Consider the following 20,632-nt stretch of genomic DNA (forward strand, 5'->3'; position numbering starts at 1 on the left):
TTACTGCATTATACACACACCATGCAAAGGGTACACTATTCCATTCACTACTCTGCCAAGCAGCCGGAGACACCTTTTATATAAAAAGTCTCTTATATGAATGCAATTGGTTGCTACACTGTAATGTGCGGCAAAACAAAATTCAGTATCAATGCATAAATTGCAATGCAGAACATGGAAGTCTGAAGTCCACCATGAAAAATACTTGGGTTAAAATTAAAATAAAACCACAAAACTCCTTCCAAACTCCAGCAATGTATTACATAAGATAACAGGACAACGCTTCAAGGAAATGACATACAAAAAAAGCATTCAGCCAAACTTTAATTTAATTCGAGCCCACAACAACCTGCCTTCTTGTAACATCTCCAGCATTTTCCAATTATGAAACTAAATACGACACATAAGGCATCTGGTTTACACTTACCATTGATTTCCAAAGTCCAATCTTCCATTTACTTACAAAAACATTAAAGCTACAAATAATGAAGAGAGAAAAGTTGGGTGGGGAATAAAAATCGCTTCAAATTATTGCCCATTTCTAATTACAGCAATCATATCTAAACCATTTTGGAGAAAACACTTTTATAACCTGAATACTGGGGATGTTTCTCCAATATTATAGGAAAATATAAATTCTATAACTTCCCTTCCAAAAGGCATTGATCCCTTGCAGGGTACCCAATGGTTCCTGATCCAAGTGAGTACAGTGCACTTGGGATGGTAAATGTTGGCAAGCAATTCAACACTGCAGGGCATCACAACCTATTGTCTACAACATGCATGCTTCCAATTGCTATTACTGGATAGTGAGCAGCAGTGGAATCCGAACCAATTTTCCCCCTTTTTAACCTAGTAGTAGAGGAGCAAATTGCTGCATCTCTTCTACTGTAGTCTGAAATCAGATGACCAATATCAACTTGCCTGATCTGCTGTTTTGCTACTCACTGGATAAACTAGAGAGCTAAATTTATACTTTATTTTAAAGCTAAGACATAGCAGTGAAATAAGTAGATCTATTAAAAAGTTCTGGGAAATGAATTGTCCCAGGTCCAAAGTGAAGTGTCTCAGGTCTGTTTCAATGCAATAGATGGGCGATCAACAACTTAAAAGTTGCCAGTAATTCAAGTCTCATGGCAGGACATAAAAATGACTGGAATGGTAATATTACACTGAAGGAGGTTGTCTGAAGGGGCTGTCCATTCTTTCCTAAAAATACCTTTAACCAAGATTATGATTAAAACAAACAGTAAGAACTCACTGCCATCCCAATGCACCTGCCAATCTGTTTAATGAGATTACTAACATTTTCATCAATACTGTAATGCAGGGATTGGGCAAAGAATAAAGATTACACAAAACCCCGAAGCTAAAATCCTCTCCACCTGAAACGTTCGAATGTCACACAAAACTTTACAACAGGAAATCAAAATGGCCTTCTGAGTCAAGGACAAATTCTAAGGGAAGGGAAGGTCGTGAATTAAGTGAAATATCTCCTTATCCAGGACTCCCAAACATGCCTTATCTTTGAACTCAAAGCAATCACGAGTTCCTGGTGTTATGATGTATGAATGAATCATATAATTCATGGTGTAGTATTAGGAAGATGAGACCTAAAGTGGCTAAATAATGTGGGCAGCAAATCAGGCTAATTTGTGCATTTGCTAAGAGTGGGCTCCCGAGCGGCACGACAAACGGTAACTTAGTTCAGCTCACGAGACAAGCAAATGGAAAACTTTTCACTGATCCCCCAATATTTTTATTAAATCTTCCAGCCATTCACTTCACATAGAGCTGGTACAGGTGGAAGGAGGTCCCCTCCGCGATTGTTGATTTAGTTATTTTGCTGTAATTCCTGCGTTGTTTTCCATTGATTTTTTTAACTTTGAATCTCAAACAACCGTCGTCAGGCTGTCATTTCAACAATATACAGCAGCCATCAGACGGTGGCTAAGGCAGAGGTTCGAGGGAAAATGTCAGCCAGGCCCAGCCAGCATCTCTGAGCACCCTTTCCGGTTGCTTTTTATTAAATTCTCGTTCCGCCGCCCGCTAATTGCGCATTAATATTAAACCTACCAGCGCTTCCTCTTTACCATTTATCGTATCGCATTGAACACAAATAAAAATATAAACAACTACCACTAACATAAAGCTCACAACAGCTTCAAAACCAAACCTACTACCCACAACCCACTGCCACAGCAATTAGTCTGATTGACAGGCGTTCACCCAATCAAAGGCTCTCAAATCTTGTTTGTACATTTTAGCACAGTTACATGTGGAGGCGGGATTTTAAAATTGGGTAGTGTACGGATGCCGCTTGGAGAAAGATGACGGTCTCGCAATCAAAATAAAAATCGAAATCAGCTTGGATCTCTTGTAGAGTCAAAACAATTAACTAAATTAACAATAACAAGGGAGAAATCAAGCACAGCCCCTAAGTCAGGTCAGCTGTAAAATCAAGGAAAAAACTTTAAAGGAACCTTACAAACATCAAATCAAGATGTGATTAAAGGGGTCAACAAAACACCCCAGTCCCCGCGGTGCCCACCGGGTACAGAAGGCCTCGATGGTGCCAGCAGACACCGCGTGCTCCCTCTCCAGGGACACCCGGCCGCGAACGTAGCCGCGGAAGAGGGACAAACAATCGGGCGGGACTCCCCCCTCGATCGCCCGCTGCCTGGACTTGTTAATGGCCAACTTGGCCAGGCCCAGGAGCAGGTTCACGAGGAGGTCCTCCTCCTTCCCGACCCCCTTCCGCACCGGGTGTCCATAGATCAGGAGCGTGGGACTGAAGTGCAACCAAAACAGTAACAAAAGGTTTTTTAAATAACTAAAAAGGGAGTGCAACCTACAATACCCTATATACACGTGGTCCACGGACTCCACAAGACCGCAAAAAGAGCAGGTGTCTTGGGAGTCCGTGAACCTACACATTTTACAATTATAGGGGGAAATCAGCTTGGAGGAGGATGAGGAGGAGAGGAAAAGAAAATGAAAGGGGTAAGAGAAGGTCGGGGAATCTTAATGCAAATTCTTAGAATTAACATGCGACTCATGTTTGGTGAATCTCGGTTTTGAGGAACGTTGATGGGAAAGTTTATTTATTTCAGGTTCCCCATCCCCAGTATTGTCCTGCTCTTCCTGAAGGCAGTGGTTCATGGTGGAGTATTACAAATCTCCAGGATTGTTTTGAAATCTCCAGGAATTAACAGTGAATCTTCTGATTACTACTTTCAGGAGAAAAATCATAGTTTTTTAAATTTCCTTGAACACTTTCATTTACTGTATTAGTTGTAAGTGTTAGGTGGGTGGAAAGGTTTTTGGACTGGAGCAGTTACTTGGAAGCAGGACTCTTGTGATGAAACCTGCAGCAATATGTCCAACCAAAGTTGGCAATAACTATTTTAAACTTGGTCGTTGTTTTGCAAAGTTGGATTTTTACAAAAGGGTATGCATATGTGTAAAGCAATCCAACATACAAGTGTAAAACCAGCACACACAAAATGGCATAAAACAGGGTATCAGGTGGATAAATGAAACCAGTCAGTTCATGATTGCGTATAGACTATTTCACAACTGTATACATGTTTCTTCAAATGCCAAATCCCATTTTGAACTAAAATAAAAGCAAAATACTGCAGATGCTGGAAATCTGAAAGAAAAACAGAAAATGCTGGAAAAACTCAGCAGGCCTGACAGCATCTGTGGAGAGAAACAGAGTTAATGTTTCGAGTTTGTATGACCCTTCTTCAGAGCTAAAGAGAAGTAGAAAGGTGATGGAATTTATACTATTTAAGAGGGGGTGAAGCAGGTGGAGCAAAATAGAAGGTCAGGAATAGGTGACAGCTAAGGAGAAATTGACAAAAATGTCATGGACACAAGACAAAAGGAGTGTTAATGGTAGTGGTAAAGAGTTTTGAGTTTTAAGTTCAAAACTCGTTTTGAACTGAGCAACCTGTCAACCTAGAAAGCTAACAAAAGTTGACTCAGCCCCCAAAAAGCTGCGAACTCAAGAACAGCCCAGATTATAAACCTATAACAAAAGCAAGTCATTACATGTAATTTAAGATGGTGTAGAAATTCCTTTACTTGTGGAGAAAAAGAAAATGTAAATGAAAAATAACCTAGGCTGACACTTTGCTGCAGTGTTGAAGATGCCGTCTTTCAGATGAGTGTTACATCAAGGCCCCATCCGTCCTCTCAGGTGCACTATGTCAAGACGAGCAGGGGAGTTCTCCCAGTGTCCTGAGCAACATTTATCACTCAATCAGCACCACTAAAACAGATTGTCTGGTCATTTTCTCATTGCTGTTTGTGGGAGCTTGCTGTGCACAAATTGGCTGCAGAATTTCCTACTTTACCATAGCGGCGACACTTCAAAAAGTATTTAATTGGCTGTAAAGCACTTTGGAATGCCCTGAAGTTGTGTCAGGTTATTTATAAATGAACATTTTAAGGACATGAAAACCTGAGGGGAATTTAAAATGTTGAAGGCACAAAATAGGTTCTGCATTTCTGGGGCTCTGAAATGCACCCCTGAGAAATGAGTTTTAAAGATGATGCACTCTGGTTCATTTTAAGTAATTTAAACTAATGGATTAATGGATTTAATTCACTTGCCTCCAGTAAGATCGCCCAGAGGTGGTAACGGGTTAGCCACCGACTGGATGCCCTAATCTGCAAATTTGCCTCCGTGGAATTGGGAAGATTCTGCCCACTGTATCCTATCCAACTCCCCATGCTTTCACTTTCACTTCAGGTATCACTCTTGGCTCATTGGGTAGCACTCTCGCCTCTGAGTCAGAAGGTTGTTGGTTTAAGTCCCACTCCTGAAATTACACGCATAATCCAGACTGACAGTTGAGTGCCATACCGAGGGAGTGCTGTACTTTGTGAGGTGCTGTTTTTGGATATGATGTTGAACTGATGTCCTGTTTTCTCTCTCAGGTGGACGTAAAAGATCCAACAGCATTAGTCAAAGAGGAGCAGGCGCTTTATCCTGGCCAACATTTCTCCCCAGCCAGCACCACAAAAAACAGATTATCTGATAATTTATCACATTTCTTATTGGAATCTTGCCATGTGCAAAATGGCTGCAGTGTTTGTCCAAATTTTAACAGTGATTACATTTCAGAAGAACTTAATTAACTATGCAAGCTTTGTATGTCCTGAGGTTGTGAAAGGTGCAATATAAGTTTATACCCTTTCCTCTTCCAACTTTCCAAGTTCATACTGGCACTCTTCCACCTCTAACCCAGTTCTAAAGTACTTTTCCCCCCATCTCAGCCAACTCAAGTTGGTAGTACTTTAACCCATATGAGCTGGCACACTTCATTTTCCCCTATTCAAGCTGGCAATTTTCCACAATCTAAGTTCATGCTGCCGCTCTTTCCCACCCCCCCCCCCCCACCCCGCCAGTTCAAACTGGTGCTGTCCTTCATATTCTATATTCAAAGTGCTACCCGCAGCTTCTTCTCTACTCCAAAGTCACCACTCCCAGCATTTTTCTCCCTCCTTACTCTTTGATTTTTCTTCATTCCTGGGATGTGGATGTTGCTGGCATCCCTGGTTGCGCTTGAGGAGGTGATTAACCTGCTTGAATGCATGAGGTGAAGGTGCTGTTATATCAGAAGTTCCAATATTTTAGCCCACTGATGACGAAGGAACAACCAATATGTGTCCAATTCAAGGTGTGTGTGATACTTGGAGGGAAGTTGCACAGTGTTCTTATTCACCTGCTGGATAATGAACAAGACTCAGTACCCTGTGTAATCTTGCATTCTTTAGCCTTAGGGAATTGACACCAATTGTAGGGGTGCCCCTTTAAGGCTAGAATCTGTAATTGCTGTGGATTCTTGATATGAACAAACCTGGAATCCTCCTGGTCAGTATGGCTCAATTCCACAGTAGATTGAAGATTTACCAACTGAGGCATCAGAAGGGCTAAATTTGTGTGGAGTTTGATGAAGTACTTTGCTGTTATTATATTCACCAGCCATAGAAACATTATTAGACATTAATGGGGTGTGGCAGTGTAGTGATTAAGGTATTGAACTAGCAATGCAAAGATCATATCATGTCAGGTTATAAAGTTGACTTCAATAAACCTGGTCATTTGTGGGCTGGCATGACCATGAAGGTGCCAGGAAAACCTTTATATTCTTCAGGGAAGGAAACCTGCCATCCTTACCTGGTCTGGGCTACATATGGTTCCAATCCCACACTACATGGTTGGCTGTCAATATGGCAACTAGGGGGAAGCAATAAATTTGGCCTTGCCAGCATCACCATGTGCCAAGAACTTATAAATAAACATTATTGCTATCGAATGGGCTGATTATTATCACTCATAGTATTGATCTTGGAGACATTAGGTGATCTGTGAAATGCATTACACATGTTAGGTTTCATATCTGCTCCTGAAATCCAGTTTGTCAGAAGTAAACATTCCATAAGTGAAGCCTCACCAATGGGGGAAAAAGAGAGACTGGCCCAACAGAAGGTAAACTTCCCCTCCCAATGTGGATATGTAAAACACAATAAAATAACATTGACTAGAATTAGTGGGATTTCCAGTGAGTATTTTAGATTAAAAGAAACAAGAATGGCACTTTACTCCAGGTGTATCCCCTCTCTGGTTAGACAACAGTGTATATATAAGAGCTCAAACTCTGTTCCCTAGCTACCAACTCCATTCCCTCTCCCTAGCAACAGTCTGAGATTAAGCCAATCTATTTGCAACCTTGGTGTCACATTTAACCTCATATTCACGCCATTACTAAGACGGCCCATTTCCACCTCCTTAATGTGCCCAACTTCACACCTTTCTCAGTTTATCTGCAGCTGAAACCCTCATCAATTCCTTTGTTACCTCTAGGCTTGGCTATGCCAATGCACTCTTGGCTGGTCTCCCACATTCTACCCTCTGTAAATTTCAGCTCATCCAAAATTCCGTTGCTCATATCTTAACTCGCATCAAGTCCTGTTTACCTATCACTCCATGCTCACTGAACTACATTGGTTCCCGGTCAAACAACATCTTGATTTTAAAATTCTCGTCCTTGTTTTCAAATCCCATTGTGTCCTCATCCCTCCCTATCTCTGTAATCTCTTCCAGCCCCACAACCCTCCAAGATATCTGCACTCCTCTAATTCTGGCCTCTAGCATCCCTGATTTTAATCGCTGCACCATTATAGAATCACAGAATCACACAGTGCAGAAGAGGCCATTTGGCCCATCAAGTCTGCACCAACACGTGAGAAACACATTAGTGGCTACACTTTCAGTTGCCTAAACCTTAAACTCTGGAATACCCTCCCTACATCTCTCCACCTCTCTACTTCGCTTTCCTCTCGTAAGACACTCCTCAAAACCTACCTCTTTGCCAAGCTTTTGATCATCTGACCTAATATCTCCTTATGTGACTCGGTGTCATATTTTGTTTTGTAATGTTCCTGTGAGGTACCTTGGGATGTTTTATTGCATTAAAGGCACTATATAAATATAAGTTGTTGTTGTATATGCACACTACTGTAACATGAGATGCATATTACTAGGAAATCAGAGGCGGAGAGCTGCGGAATGGTTTTGAAGTGGCTTTTGTAGCACTTATTTATAAATACAACTTGAATATAGGGAAGGCTAATTTCTTCCAAATTCATTTGATTTTCATTGGAATCTGCTGCAGCCTGTCCTACTCAGCATATAACTACAAGTGTGTGGTAATCCAGGAGTTCCAGGGTGGTGAAGTCAGTCACTAAAGCCTCTAGTGGTTTTTTTTATGATTCAATGCAAGCTGGAGAGGAACTTCAGAAATTTTTAGTGAAGGAAGTTCACTGAGTCAGGCTGCGTAATGGGACAAAAGTGTCATCAAGTCAGGACCTGGAAGGCTGAATTATAAGCACTCTTGGAATCTGACCTGAACAGATTAGGGGTTCGAGCAGTTGTCAGAATAAATTCCAATGGAGGAATGACATAATGCTTTGTAGAAGAGCATATGACATTATGTCAGTCCAGGACAGGTACTGTAAACAGTGAAAGCAAAACTGTAAAGCAACTCATACCTTGATACATGCTTCCTCTAAAAGCACATGCATGCAGGCAGACATTGGGCTCAGAAACCATCGTCTATGTAAACCATCGCTTAATCATCCAACATATAACTCAACCTTTATTTCCCTCACATTCTAAAAGTACAGGACCAGTTGAGGCCCAGACTTTCCTTGTTGGACTAAGAGAACCATTCCCGCTCCTTCTAACTCTATAAAGCAAAGTTTAACACTTACTTACAGGGCCTTGTCTTCCTGCAGGCCAGGTCTCGCCGGGCACCCCGATCAATAGACAAATAAAATGTCGTCAGGGTCCTATGGACCCAGGTTTGGGAGTACTGATGAGGCTTAAGTGTGAGTCTGCCTAAAAAACAAGGCTCACTTAAAGGTGGTGGTAGACGGGAACAGTACAGTGAGTTTTCAGAGGCTATCATAACAATAAGCTACCTCATTATCATCGGGGTGGGTGGGTTAAAATCGCCCCATTAATTTTAGTTAACACAGCAGAATGATTCACAATAAACATGCATAAATAATAATAGAGAACAATGTGGTAGAACTCTGGTGAACTGCACTGCAGAATGGCAGGACATATATTTATGCCAAAGATAATTCCAGGTGTGGTGAATTCCTGATCTCAGCCTGGTCATGAGCTGGAAGCAATGAGTTGAGACCAGGAATGATTGCACAGGAAGGGGGAAAAAATCAGGGGGAGAATCACTGGTGAAATGATAATACTTGTATTTATAGAGCTGCAGGCATCAAAATATCTCATTATTTGAAGCTCAATGACTGTTATGTGAGCAAATGTAACAGCCACTCTGCGCTTGAAATATCCGTCCAACAGCAATGATAAATTGGCAGGAACTTAATTAATATAATCAAATCTATGTCAAATCTTTTTTGGCGAAGGATTTTTTTTCTTCATCCAGGAATTCCTATGTTGCTATGCCTCACTGTGATGGAAAAACCGACTACTGTACCACTCAACGTCAAGATACATATATGATTGGCTGGGTGGTTAATAGTGAGGCTGAGTGTCTTGGGCTACAGGAAGATATAGACGGGATGGTCAAATGGGCAGATAAGTGGCAGATGGAATTTAACCCTGAAAAGTGTGAGATGATACACTTTGGAAGGAGTAATTTGACAAGGAAGTATTCAATGAACAGCATGACACTAGGAAGTTGTGAGGAATAAAGGGACCTTGGCGTGTGTGTCCATAGATCTCTGAAGGCAGAGGGGCATGTTAGTTGGGTGGTGAAAAAGGCATATGGGACACTTGCCTTTATCAATTGAGGCATAGATTACAAAAGTAGGGAGGTCATGTTGGAGTTGTATAGAACCTTGGTGAGGCCACAGCTGGAGTACTGTGTGCAGTTCTGGTCGCCACATTATAGGAAGGATGTAATTGCACTGGAGGGGGTGCAGAGGAGATTCACCAGGATATTGCCTGGGGTGAAACATTCAAGTTCTGAAGAGAGGTTGGATAGACTTGGGTTGTTTTCGTTGGAGCAGAGAAGACTGAGGGGCGACCTGATCGAGGTGTACAAGATTATGAGGGGCATGGACAGGGTGGATAGGGAGCAGCTGTTCCCCTTAGTTGAAGGGTCAGTCACAAGGGGACATAAGTTCAAGGTGAGGGGCAGGAGGTTTAGGGGGGATGTGAGGAAAAACCTTTTTACCCAGAGGGTGGTGACGGCCTGGAATGCACTGCCTGGGAGCGTGGTGGAGGCGGGTTGCCTCACATCCTTTAAAAAGTACCTGGATGAGCACTTGGCACGTCATAACATTCAAGGCTATGGGCCAGGTGCTGGTAAATGGGATTAGGTAAGTAAGTCAGGTGTTTCTCACGTGTCGGTGCAGACTCGATGGGCCGAAGGGCCTCTTCTGCACTCTGTGATTATGTGGTACCTATAGAATTGTGCCTCAGTAATGTTTTCATAGGAGAGGAATTTTGTGAGGGAAAAATAAAATAAATCCTTCCGGGGAATATAAAGAAAGAGCTGATTGTGTGGTATAATTTTATTTTCTGATCATTTCTCCTGGAAGTGCTTATCCAAAGCACCAGCACACTTCACAACCTCACCAAACACACATTCTTCACTTCTCAGTCCTAGGAGTAACATCAATAGACTGGTGATGGGGGAGGAATTATATTGTGCAAACTTGATCCTGTCCTCATCTGACATCTACATTCACACATTTTCCAGGAGGTAGTCATTGGACAGGAATCAGGAGAAGAACCCTGCCTGGTTTTTACCATCCCTAGGTCAGGATCATAAAGTCAGGCAAGGTTTCACAATAAGGAACAGTAAATCAAAGTCAATGGTGAAACTTGTTTTGCTCACTGGTGAAGGTAGCAGCGACCACAATATGTTTGAATTTTACGTCCAGTTTGAAAGGGAGAAGAGTGGGTCTAAGACTAGTATTTTAAACTTAAATAGGGCAACTATGTGGGCATGAAAGCTGAGCTAGTTGAAGTGAACTAGGATACTAGGCTAAGGGATAGATCTATAGAGAAGCAGTGGCAGACATTTAATGGGATATTTCAGAATCCTCAGAATAAGTATATTCCTACTATAAAGAAAAATTCTGAGGACCCACCATCTGTGGTTAACTGAAGAAGTTAACGAAAGCATCAAACTTAAGGAAAAAGCATATAACTGCGCAAAGATGAGTGGCAGGTCAGATGATTGGTCAGAATATAAAAAACAGCAGAGAATGACTAAAAGGTTAATCAGGAGAAAGAAATTAGAGTATGAGAGGAAGCTAGCTCGAAATGTAAAAACAGATAGCAAGAGTTTCTACACGTATTTAAAAAGGAAAAGAGTAAGTAAAGTGAGTGTTTGTCTTCCAGAGAGTGACAGTGGGAATTTAATAGTAGATAATAAGGATATGGCAGATGAAATGAACAAATATTTTGCTTCTGTCTTCACTATAGGGGATACAAAAAAATCATTCCAGTAATAGCTGTAAATCAGGAGGTGGAAAGGAGAGGGGAACTTGGTGAAATTACAATCACTAGGGAAGCAGTACTGAGCAAACTGATGGAGCTGTGGGCTGACAAGTCTCTGGGTCCTGATGGACTTCATCCCAGGATCTTAAAAGAGGCGGCTAATGAGGTAGTAGATGTGTTGGTGTTAATTTTCCAAAATCTGCTAGATTCTGGAAAGGTTCCATCAGGCTGGAAAGTAGCAAATATAACCCCTCTATTCAAGAAGGGAGGGAGGGAGGCAGAAAACAGGAAACTATAGGCTGGTTAGCTTGATGTCTGTTGTGGGGAAGGTGTTAGAATCGATCATTAAAGAGGTTATAGCTGGGCACTTAGAAAAACTCAAGGTAATCAGGAAGTGTCAGCATGATTTTGTGAAAGGGAAATCATGTTTAACCAATTTATTGGAGTTCCTTGAAGGAGTATCATGCTGTGGATAAAGGGGAGCCTGTAAACGTGCTGTACTTGGGTTTCCAGAAGGCATTCAAGGATAATGTGCCACATCAAAGGTTATTGTGGAAAATAAAAGCTCATGGTATAGGGGTGTACGGAAAGAAGATTGGCTGGCTGGCAGAAAACAGAGAGTATGCATAAATGGATCTTTGTCTGATTGGCAGGATGTGATGAGTGGAGTCCCACAGCTTTTTTCAACGTATATCAATGACCTAGATGGGGGGAGTGAAGGCATGGTAGCTAAGTTTGCAGATGACACAAAGATAGGTAGGAAATTATGTTGTGAAGAGGCCAACAAGGTTGCAGATGGATATAGATAGGTTGAGTGAGTGGACAAAAATCTGGCAGATGGAGTACAATGTAGGAAAATGTGAAGTTGTTCATTTTGGCAGGAATAAGAAAGCAGAGTATTACTGAAACGGAGAACGGCTGCAGAATTCTGAGGTGCAGAGGGATCTAGTGTTCTAGCACATGAGTCACAAAAAGTTAGTAAGCAGGTACAGCAAATAATTAAGAAGGCTATTGGAATGCTATCCTTTATCACGAGAGGGATTGAAGATAAAAGTAAGGATGTAATGCTTCAGTTATACAGGGCATTGGTGAGACCACATCTCGGATACTGTGCAGTTTTGGTCTCTTTATTAAAGGAAGGATGTAAATGCATTGGGCTTGTTTCCACTGGAGTTTAGAAGAGTGAGGAGTGACTTGATTGAAGTATATAAGATCCTGAACGGCCTTGACACGGTGGATGTGGAAAGGATGTTTCCTCTTGTGGGTGAATCCAGAACTAGGGGGCACTGTTTTAAAATTAGGGGTTGTCCTTTTAGGACAGAGATGAGGAGAAATTTTTTATCTCAGAGGGTTATGCGACTTTGGAACTCTCTGCCTCCAAAGGTGGCGGAGGCGGGGTCATTGAATATTTTTGAGGCAGAGGTAGATCAATTCTTGTTAGGCAAGGAAATCAAAGGTTATCAGAGGTAGATGGAAATGTGGAATTCAAAACACAAACTGATCAGCCATGATCTTATTGAATGGCGGAGAAGGCTCGAGGGGCCGAATGGCCTACTTCTGCTCCTACTTCATATGTTCGTATGTTTATTTTGTAATTTTGTACTCCAGGTGTGTGTTAAATATCCCATGCCACTATTTAAAGAAAAGCAGTAATATGGTCAGCATTCATCCCTCAGCCAACATTCCCTCCAAAAGCAGATTCATGGGTCAATCGTTTCATTTGCTTGCTTTGATATCTTGGCTGCTGCATTTTCCTATTTAACACTCACAGCACTTCAAAATAATTCAATGTATGTGAACACGTTGAGATGTTTCTGAGAGGTGTGATAAGATGTTATTTAATAACAAGTCTTACCTTCTTTTGGCAAGGAAACTGAGCTGACCTAATGAACAACCATTCATGCCCCACAGCACTTAGCAAAAAATAAGCACAGCAAGACAAGTTCCGACTCAGAGGAATTTGTCACAAAGAGAAGCAGCAGCTACAAAATATTTTCATGACATGACTCGTCTCACATCTGGTGCAGAGTCACTGGTAATGATAATGCCTGGACCATTTACCTATTACATTCGGAAAAGTCGCGGAAATAATTGAGACTCGTGTGCTAATGAGTGAATTGTGGAATCACCCAGTGGAGGTGTGATGCAAGCTTGGAAGAACTGTCAGGTGGTGGGAATTGCTTGTTGATTTGTAATATTTTAACTTTGATTTTTCTTTTTATAATTCTTTCCTCCTGCATTGACATTGAACAATTATGACATCAGACTTGGGTTCAAAAGGTTGTGGTAAATATGTAATAAAAATTATCAGGGACTTTAATAAGGTAAATTGGGAAAACAAATTATCCCCATTGGTCGGTGAGTCAGTAACGAGAGGGCATAGGTTAAGATCATCACCAAAAGAACAAAGGGAGAGGTTAGGGGATTTGTTTTAGATGATGAAAGTTTTTAGGGCGTGGAAAGCCCATCCAGAAACAGTGAAGGCAGCAAAATCCATAGTAGGTTTTAAAAGGGAAGTGGATAAATATTTGTTAAAATCATTTTTAAAATTATTTTAATTGAGTGGTGATACAACTAACTGACTTGTTAAGCCCATTGCAAAGGGCAGTTAAGTGTCAACTATGGTGTGGGGATTGTAAGCCCAAATCAGGTAAGGCTGGTGGGTTTTTTCCCTAAGAGACATTAGTGACACGGTTGGGTTTTTAAACAGCAATTCAACAGCTTCATAGTTACTTTTCCTTTTTTGTTCTGATTTTTAAATTCTTAATTCAAAACCTCAAACTGCCATGGGAGGATTTGACCTTATGTTCTGAATGGATTATTAGTCCAAGCTTTGCATTGCTATAATAAAAGCAAAATACTGTGGATGCTGGAAACTTGAAATAAAAATAGAAAGTGCTGGAAAAACTCAGTAAGTCTAGCATGCATCTGTGGAGAGAGAAACAGAGTTAATGTTTCAAGATGAATATGACTCTTCTTCAGAATTTCAGCTTTAGATTACTAGCCCAGTAAGGTAATCACTACGTTACTAATCTCTTGAGGGAGAGGTTCTAACATAATTTAAATGGGAATTGGATATGTATTTGAAAGTAGTATTAATGAATAGGTGGAATTGGATTAGAGTAGACAGATTCAGCTGAAAAGCTGGCACAGGAAAAGCCTGATGGGCAGAATTACCTCCTTCATGTAATCACTAGGATTCTAGGCTCCAGCTTTCTTCCACTAGCTTAATAGTTTCTCCACAAAGCAAAATCAAAGATGTGCATTTCTTCATACACAGGCCCCACCAGTTCCAGCTTTTCCTTTTAGATTGTGATTGGGGGAAGTTATTTTCTCCTGTTTGGATCCCCTCAGATATCAGGGGCTTGATTTTCAATCCAGGGTCATGAACCTGACGCCTAGATAATTTCCAGGTCCCAACCGTTGGTCATGCAACACAATCTTCAAATGTAAATCCCCTCATTGGACTGGTGGCAAGCTCAGTGCCTAATTAGCGATGCCAAGTTCTGCAAGGAAGCAGGAGCAGGGCACTATCCTTAAAGGCAGATGACAGCCTTGACAGGGCTTGCTGATGTCTTGCAAAAGACAGGAAGCGGCACATTGGAGGGCCAGCAGTTTCACCACTCCCAAAAATAGCCCAAACAGCCAACTGAAAAGTACTGCCAGGACAAAATCCCTAGTGGCGAAAATTTTTCATCATAAAAAAGAACTTAATTGTTCCCTGAATTGAACCTGGCACTAATGTGCAACAGACTGTTCAGCTTTACAGATCTGCAATTTGAAAATCACTTTCTGGCTCTCCCCAGCCCATTAACAAGCTCAAGGAGCTTAATGGGCCAGTATGTTAGAAGCGAGCGGGTTCCCAACTTCTCACTCCCCGCCACCCCCTTCACTTTCAAAATTCCAGCGCATCCTGGAGCTGTTGGAACACCGACATGCCATCCGGAAGTACTATTTTCAAAGTCCATCTAAATCAATCTCGGCCCCATGGGCAATTAAAAATATCAGTCTAGTGCTTTCACTGTCTTTGGGAATCTTCATGCAAAATCACAGTACATGAGCAGCAAATTGGACAACATATGACAAGTAGAGATTTATGGGATTTGTCCTGGGAAGGACAAGAAACTGTATCCTAAGTTCATAGTAACTGGGCTAGTTCCTAACTTTTTATTAGTTCATTGGATGTGTACATCACTGGCTAGGCCATCACTTGTTGCCCATTGCTAATTGCCCTTGAGGTGGTGGTGATGAGCCGCCTTCTTGAACTGCTGCAGTCCATGTGGTGTATGTACTGTGGCATGGGACAGAAAATCACATTAATTATGTCATTTGGAAAACTGTGCATTTAGTCTTTACGTCGGGGAAAAGAATTTCAGATTCCCTGTTGAGAGGTTAGTGCAATGGGGAATGAGCTCACTCACCAGCATGGACTCTTTATTGTATTGTTGAAATTTATTTCCGGTTAAATCAGACTCAGCAACCACTTCCTCAAAAAAACTGACCATGAATCTTTGGTCAAATGCAGTCCTTGTCTACCTCCTTATGTCCTTAAGTGCGTAGGAACTAGGAACCAACACGTAGTTAAAACTTCAAAATTTTTGTGATTGAAGGAGAGGGTGCAGAATCAGGAGGAATTTCCAACTAATCAGAAAAGTTATATTTCTCTCCCCAATGACTCCTGTTAGAAAGTGAGCTGTGTGTACATGTGTGTCACATGAGGACAGGATTGAACTCATTTGTGATGCCTCTTACTGTTGAATATTTTGCTTAGGTGCCGTGTTTCAGATGAGACATTAAACCAAAGTCCTGTCTGCCCCCTCAGGTGAACGTAAAAGATCCAATGACATAATTTTGAAGAAGAGCTGGAGAGTTCTCCCTGGTGTCCTGAAGCCAATATTTGTCGCTCAACCAACATCACTACAAACTGATTATTTTGCCATCATTTCATTGCTGTTCATGGGAACTTTCTATGCACAAATCATCTGCCACGTTTTCTACATTACAACAGTGACTACACTTCAAAAATACTTCATTGGCTGTAAAACGCTTTAGGATGTCCTGAGGTCACAAAAGGCACTATAGAAGTGCAAGTCTCTCTTTACTACTACTACATATTTAATATAGTATAAGGTCCCAAGATGCTTCACAGAAGGGTAATCAGCCAAAATTTGACACAAGCCATATAAGGAGTTATTAGGATGAGAGACCAAAAGCTTGGTCACAGAAGGAAGTTTTGAGGAGGTTCTTCAGGGAGGAGAGGAATGTGTGGAGAGGTTTAGAGAGGGAATTCCAGAACTTAGCTTCCAGGCAACTGAAGGCATAGCTGCCAATGTATAGGGTGAAAGGTGTGGGTGATACACAAGAGGCCAGAATTGGAGGAACGCAAAGTTCGTGGAGGGTTGTATGCATCAATGTGTGTAATATTATATGTTTCTTGCCTCTTGTACTGTAAACTATCAGGTGTAACATCTCTATGGGCCAACACAGATGAGACAGCCTTTTGGTCATAACACTCAGAGACTTACAATAGAGTTTTAACATGAGATCTGCTCTAATTAAAAACTGTCAGGTTACCAAGTATAATTTTCAGAAGTTATAGATGATAAATTAAGTCCTGAAGCAAGTTACCCATGTTATGTGGGTTGTCCAGCAAGGATATTGAACATCTATAGAGGAAGCAACATAATACTATTCCTGTATTTCATGTTATTCGGCTTACTAAACTTTCTCCGTTCCACAGCACAGTTGGGTTTCAGGTTGACAGAAACAATGTTGTCATAGATTGAACATAAGCAGATAGAAGGAGAGAGAAATGGGAGAGAAAATAAGAGAGAGAACAAAGAAAGAAAAATAAAAGGATTGAGAGAGAACAGTAGGAGAGGAAGGAAAAGGAGCAGCAAAAAGGGAAAGAATGAGAAATGAGTAAAAGGGATGGAAAAAGACAGAGAGAAAAGAAACAGAATGAATGAAAAGGGTAAGAGAAAGAGAGAGAAATAGTTAGAAAACCTTTTATTTTAACTCACTGGCAAAGTGAAGATTCGTATGAAAGAACAACTGATGTGAGCTAGCACATGTTCATATAAACACAAAGTAAAGTTATCAATCTCTGTATCTTAAATAACTGATTTACTCATTCAGTGTCCACTCATATGCACATTTTAGTTATGGATTTGAGCCTACAATTTCTCTCTCCTTTTTTTATTGACAATTTTTGGGCCATTCTCTCCTTTCTCCTTCCCTTCCCGTTGCCCAGTCATGGCACCTTTCATTTCTCCCCTTTTGAGTACTTTGCACCACCTCCCCACCCAACTCATCACTACTCTTCAGCCTTCCTACACTCCTGCCACCATCCCAGACTTGACTCACTCTTTGATAAAGCTACAACTTCCCACTGTGTCTCAACATTCGCCAAAGGGCCCATCAAGACACTCATCACTGTCTCTTTACAAGCAGCAATCCGAACTGCCCCATCCTACTCTCTTGCTAACCTGTCTGCCCAGCATGTCTATTTAGAGGGGCACTGTCTTCCTGATATAAGTGGCTGGCAAAATTAATTTTGACTGAAGACTGAGAAGAGGTTTGGCCAGCAGAGTTTGTTCAAAGAATGCACAAGTTGGCAATGGAATTACAACACTGCAGCACAAATGTCCAACCTGCTCCCTTTGAGCAAGGCTGCTTGATGGGAGTATGGGATTGATGAGCTTATCCTTATGTTATTTCTGTCTCTTCCATATGAAGATAAAATTTACCTCATTGATGAAGGACAGAAGGAACCAACTTGCATATAGATAGCACCCTTCACATCTGCAGTATTCCCAAAGTGCTTCACGGCTAATCAATTGCTTTTAAAGCATGGTCGCTGTTGACAAACATGGCAGCCAATTTGTACACAGCAAGATTTTATGAACAGCAAATGAGATGAATGAACGGTTAATCTATTTTACTTCTGTTGTTTCAAGGAGGAATGTTGGCAGTGAACTCTGCAGAAACTCTCTGATCTTCAATTAGTTCTAGGAACCCTTGAACTACTAATTGGTGGAGAAATCAAAACTAGAACAGCCACGTGCCATTTTAATCCAAATGTTGTCATTCATACACAGGGTTAATTTTGATTTGGGGCAATAGTGTATAACAGGCAATATCAGATCAGTTTCCTGTCAGGAGATCCCTCCTGATTTTCATTTGCATTGACAGTGTGGCAATATTTTTAGGTGATCCCCCATGCACAATGTTTGAAAATTGATAAAAATAAATATTTTTTAGAACTAAAGAGTAAGACAAACACACTTAGAGCAAAGTGCAGGCTACAATGAATCATTCCCCATCTATCCCAGACATCTGCTTCACAACCCATGTCTTAGGTTGTCAGCATTTCGCAAGGATCATCAACTTTTGTCACTGACATTAGAAGATGTCAGTATCAACCAATCAGATAATTTGGAGCCAGTCAGAACCAGATATTTTAAAAGGTGGGACTAGAGTCAGCTTTCCCATTGTGTATTGTGTACAAAATTGAGATAGAAACATTTAAAATAAGGGATTGGTTCCTGAGAGTTTCAATAACAAGCATGTTTGCTTCTGAAGACATTTTGTATAACAAATAAGCTGCTAAGATGCAGCTTCGAGAAACTGTTTTTTCCAATAAACATATTTTCTGAGATATACTTGGATGCTGTCTTCTGTGAAGAGTTATTTTCTTCAGTATTGATTGCAACTGTTTTTGAGATAAGGTAGGTGTATGGTGTGAATGCATTGATTGATTTAATTTGACAATTCTTGTCATTGTACTTTTCTGACACGTGTCATTCAGGTTTAATCAAATAATGCAAAGGTATTTTTATTTGATGTATAAAATATACAACAGAGTGCTTGGCACATCTCTCAGATTATCTTTGTTTCTTCCATCCTCTTTAGTTTTTTCCCTTGTAGTAGTCTTCACATTGCATATGTTAATGGGGGTCTCCACAGAGGCCCCATTGTATCCAGGACAAAGGGAAAGAGGTTGTATGGCAGTTACAGGCAGCGATAAGTGTATCACTTAAATGTATTAGTATTCCTGAGATCAAAGATGGTGAGATTTAAGCCAACAACCCAGATACAGTTATTAGTGTGTAACGTGGATTCAGCCAGAGCAGAGGATGAGAAGAACAGACAATACCTCTCCAGAATAAAGTTCATCACTCCGCATCCCAGAAGTTAACAATGTCCAAAAGGAGGCAATTCAACTGCTCAGCTCATAAGGGCAAGATTGTATAAGTTCTGGAAAATTGCTAACTACCAGCACATAGTCTATTGGATAAATTAGAGTCTGGCTATGTAATGCTGTTAACCTGTTAGCTATCTAGGAAGCCAAACCCTAAATTAGTCTCAAATAAAAGCAAAATATTGTGGATGCTGGAGATCTGAAATAAAAACAGAATGCTGGAAAAATTCAGCAGGTCTGGCAGCATCTGTGGAGGGAGAAAGAAAGTAAACATTTTGAGTCCAACATGACTCTTCTTCAGAACTGAACAGAGGGTGGGCTTTATGCTGTTGAAAAAGGGGGAGGGAGATCAGGTGGAACAAAAGGGAAGGTAGCAGTAAAGAAATAAAGCATTGGTCCAGAGCAGGTGTCAATAGCAGAATAAAGGTCAGCTCTGTTTCTGTCTGAAAGCAAAAATATGAAAACAAGATAAAAACTACCACTTGGGGGGAAAACAAAATCAAAATGGAGGACAGAGTTCATGGTCTGAAGTTGTTGAACTTAATATTGAGTCCAGAAGGCTGTAAAGTGCCTAATCGGAAGATGAGGTGCTGTTCCTCCTGCTTGCATTGGGCTTCACTGGAACATTGTAGCAGGCCAAGGACAGAAATGTGAGCATGAGAGCAAGATGGTGAATTGAAATGGAAAGTGACTGGAAGATCAGGGTTATGCTTGCGGACTGAGCAGAGGTGTTCCACAAAGTTACCCAGTCTGTGTTCAGTCTTCCCAATGTAGAGAAGACCACATTGTGAACAGCGAATACAGTAGATAAAATTGAAAGAAGTGTAAGTGAATTGCTGCTTCACCTGGAAGGGAGTGTTTGGGGCCTTGAACGGTGAGGAGAGAGGAGATAAAGGGTCAGGTGTTACACGTCCTGCGATTGCAAGGGAAGGTGCCGTGGGAAGGGGATGAGGTGTTGGGGGTGATAGAGGTGTGGACCAGGGTGTCACAGAGGGAACAGTCTCTGACAGGGGAGGGGGAGAAGGTGTGTTTGGTGGCGGCATCATGCTGGATATGGCAGAAATGGTGGAGAATGATCCTTTGAATACAGAGGCTGGTGGGGTGGAAAGTGAGGACAAGGGGAACTTGATTGTGGTTCTGGGAGGGAGGAGAATTAATTAAATTAATCTCCCAAACCTTAAATTAACCTGCCAAGTTATATCTATCTCAGGTACTGACCTCGATAATAATTTGATGATAATCAATCCATTTAATGTTGAATCACTGAACTACATTTAAAACCTCTATAGTTCATTTTGTTAGTTAACCCTGTCTCAACTATATTCATTGACAGCAGCTTACATTCTCAATGTTTAAATTAAATTTTTGCTAACCATGATTATGAATTTAACAAACAATTGTCAATGCAATGACTTGTC

General features: G+C 41.1%; 3 protein-coding genes across 6 annotated transcripts in view; 1 reads left to right on the forward strand and 2 right to left on the reverse strand.

Moving 5' to 3' along the window:
* pan2 (poly(A) specific ribonuclease subunit PAN2) overlaps positions 1-2,213 on the reverse strand; it is a 70,296-nt gene extending 68,083 nt beyond the window's left edge. For 2 of the 4 annotated variants that reach the window (XM_078534736.1, XM_078534733.1), the window contains exons 1-2: positions 2,077-2,213; positions 428-476 (exon numbers count right to left, since the gene is read on the reverse strand). The gene's annotated coding sequence lies outside the window, so the exon portion shown is untranslated. The remainder of the gene's footprint in view (positions 1-427; positions 477-2,076) is intronic. The other 2 variants (XM_078534735.1, XM_078534734.1) reach the window with 2 other exon arrangements.
* LOC144672776 (EEF1A lysine methyltransferase 3-like) overlaps positions 1-20,632 on the reverse strand; it is a 192,689-nt gene that overhangs the window by 17,963 nt on the left and 154,094 nt on the right. The window lies entirely within an intron of this gene.
* Positions 2,961-20,632, forward strand: part of LOC144672616 (uncharacterized) — a 31,098-nt gene continuing 13,426 nt past the window's right edge. The window contains exon 1 of the mRNA XM_078534438.1: positions 2,961-3,003. Within this exon, the coding sequence (XP_078390564.1) occupies positions 2,995-3,003 (9 nt within the window). The 5' untranslated portion in view covers positions 2,961-2,994. The remainder of the gene's footprint in view (positions 3,004-20,632) is intronic.

Source organism: Cetorhinus maximus, chromosome X (genome assembly GCF_964194155.1).
Source record: "Cetorhinus maximus chromosome X, sCetMax3.hap1.1, whole genome shotgun sequence".
NCBI classification, from domain to species: domain Eukaryota; kingdom Metazoa; phylum Chordata; class Chondrichthyes; order Lamniformes; family Cetorhinidae; genus Cetorhinus; species Cetorhinus maximus.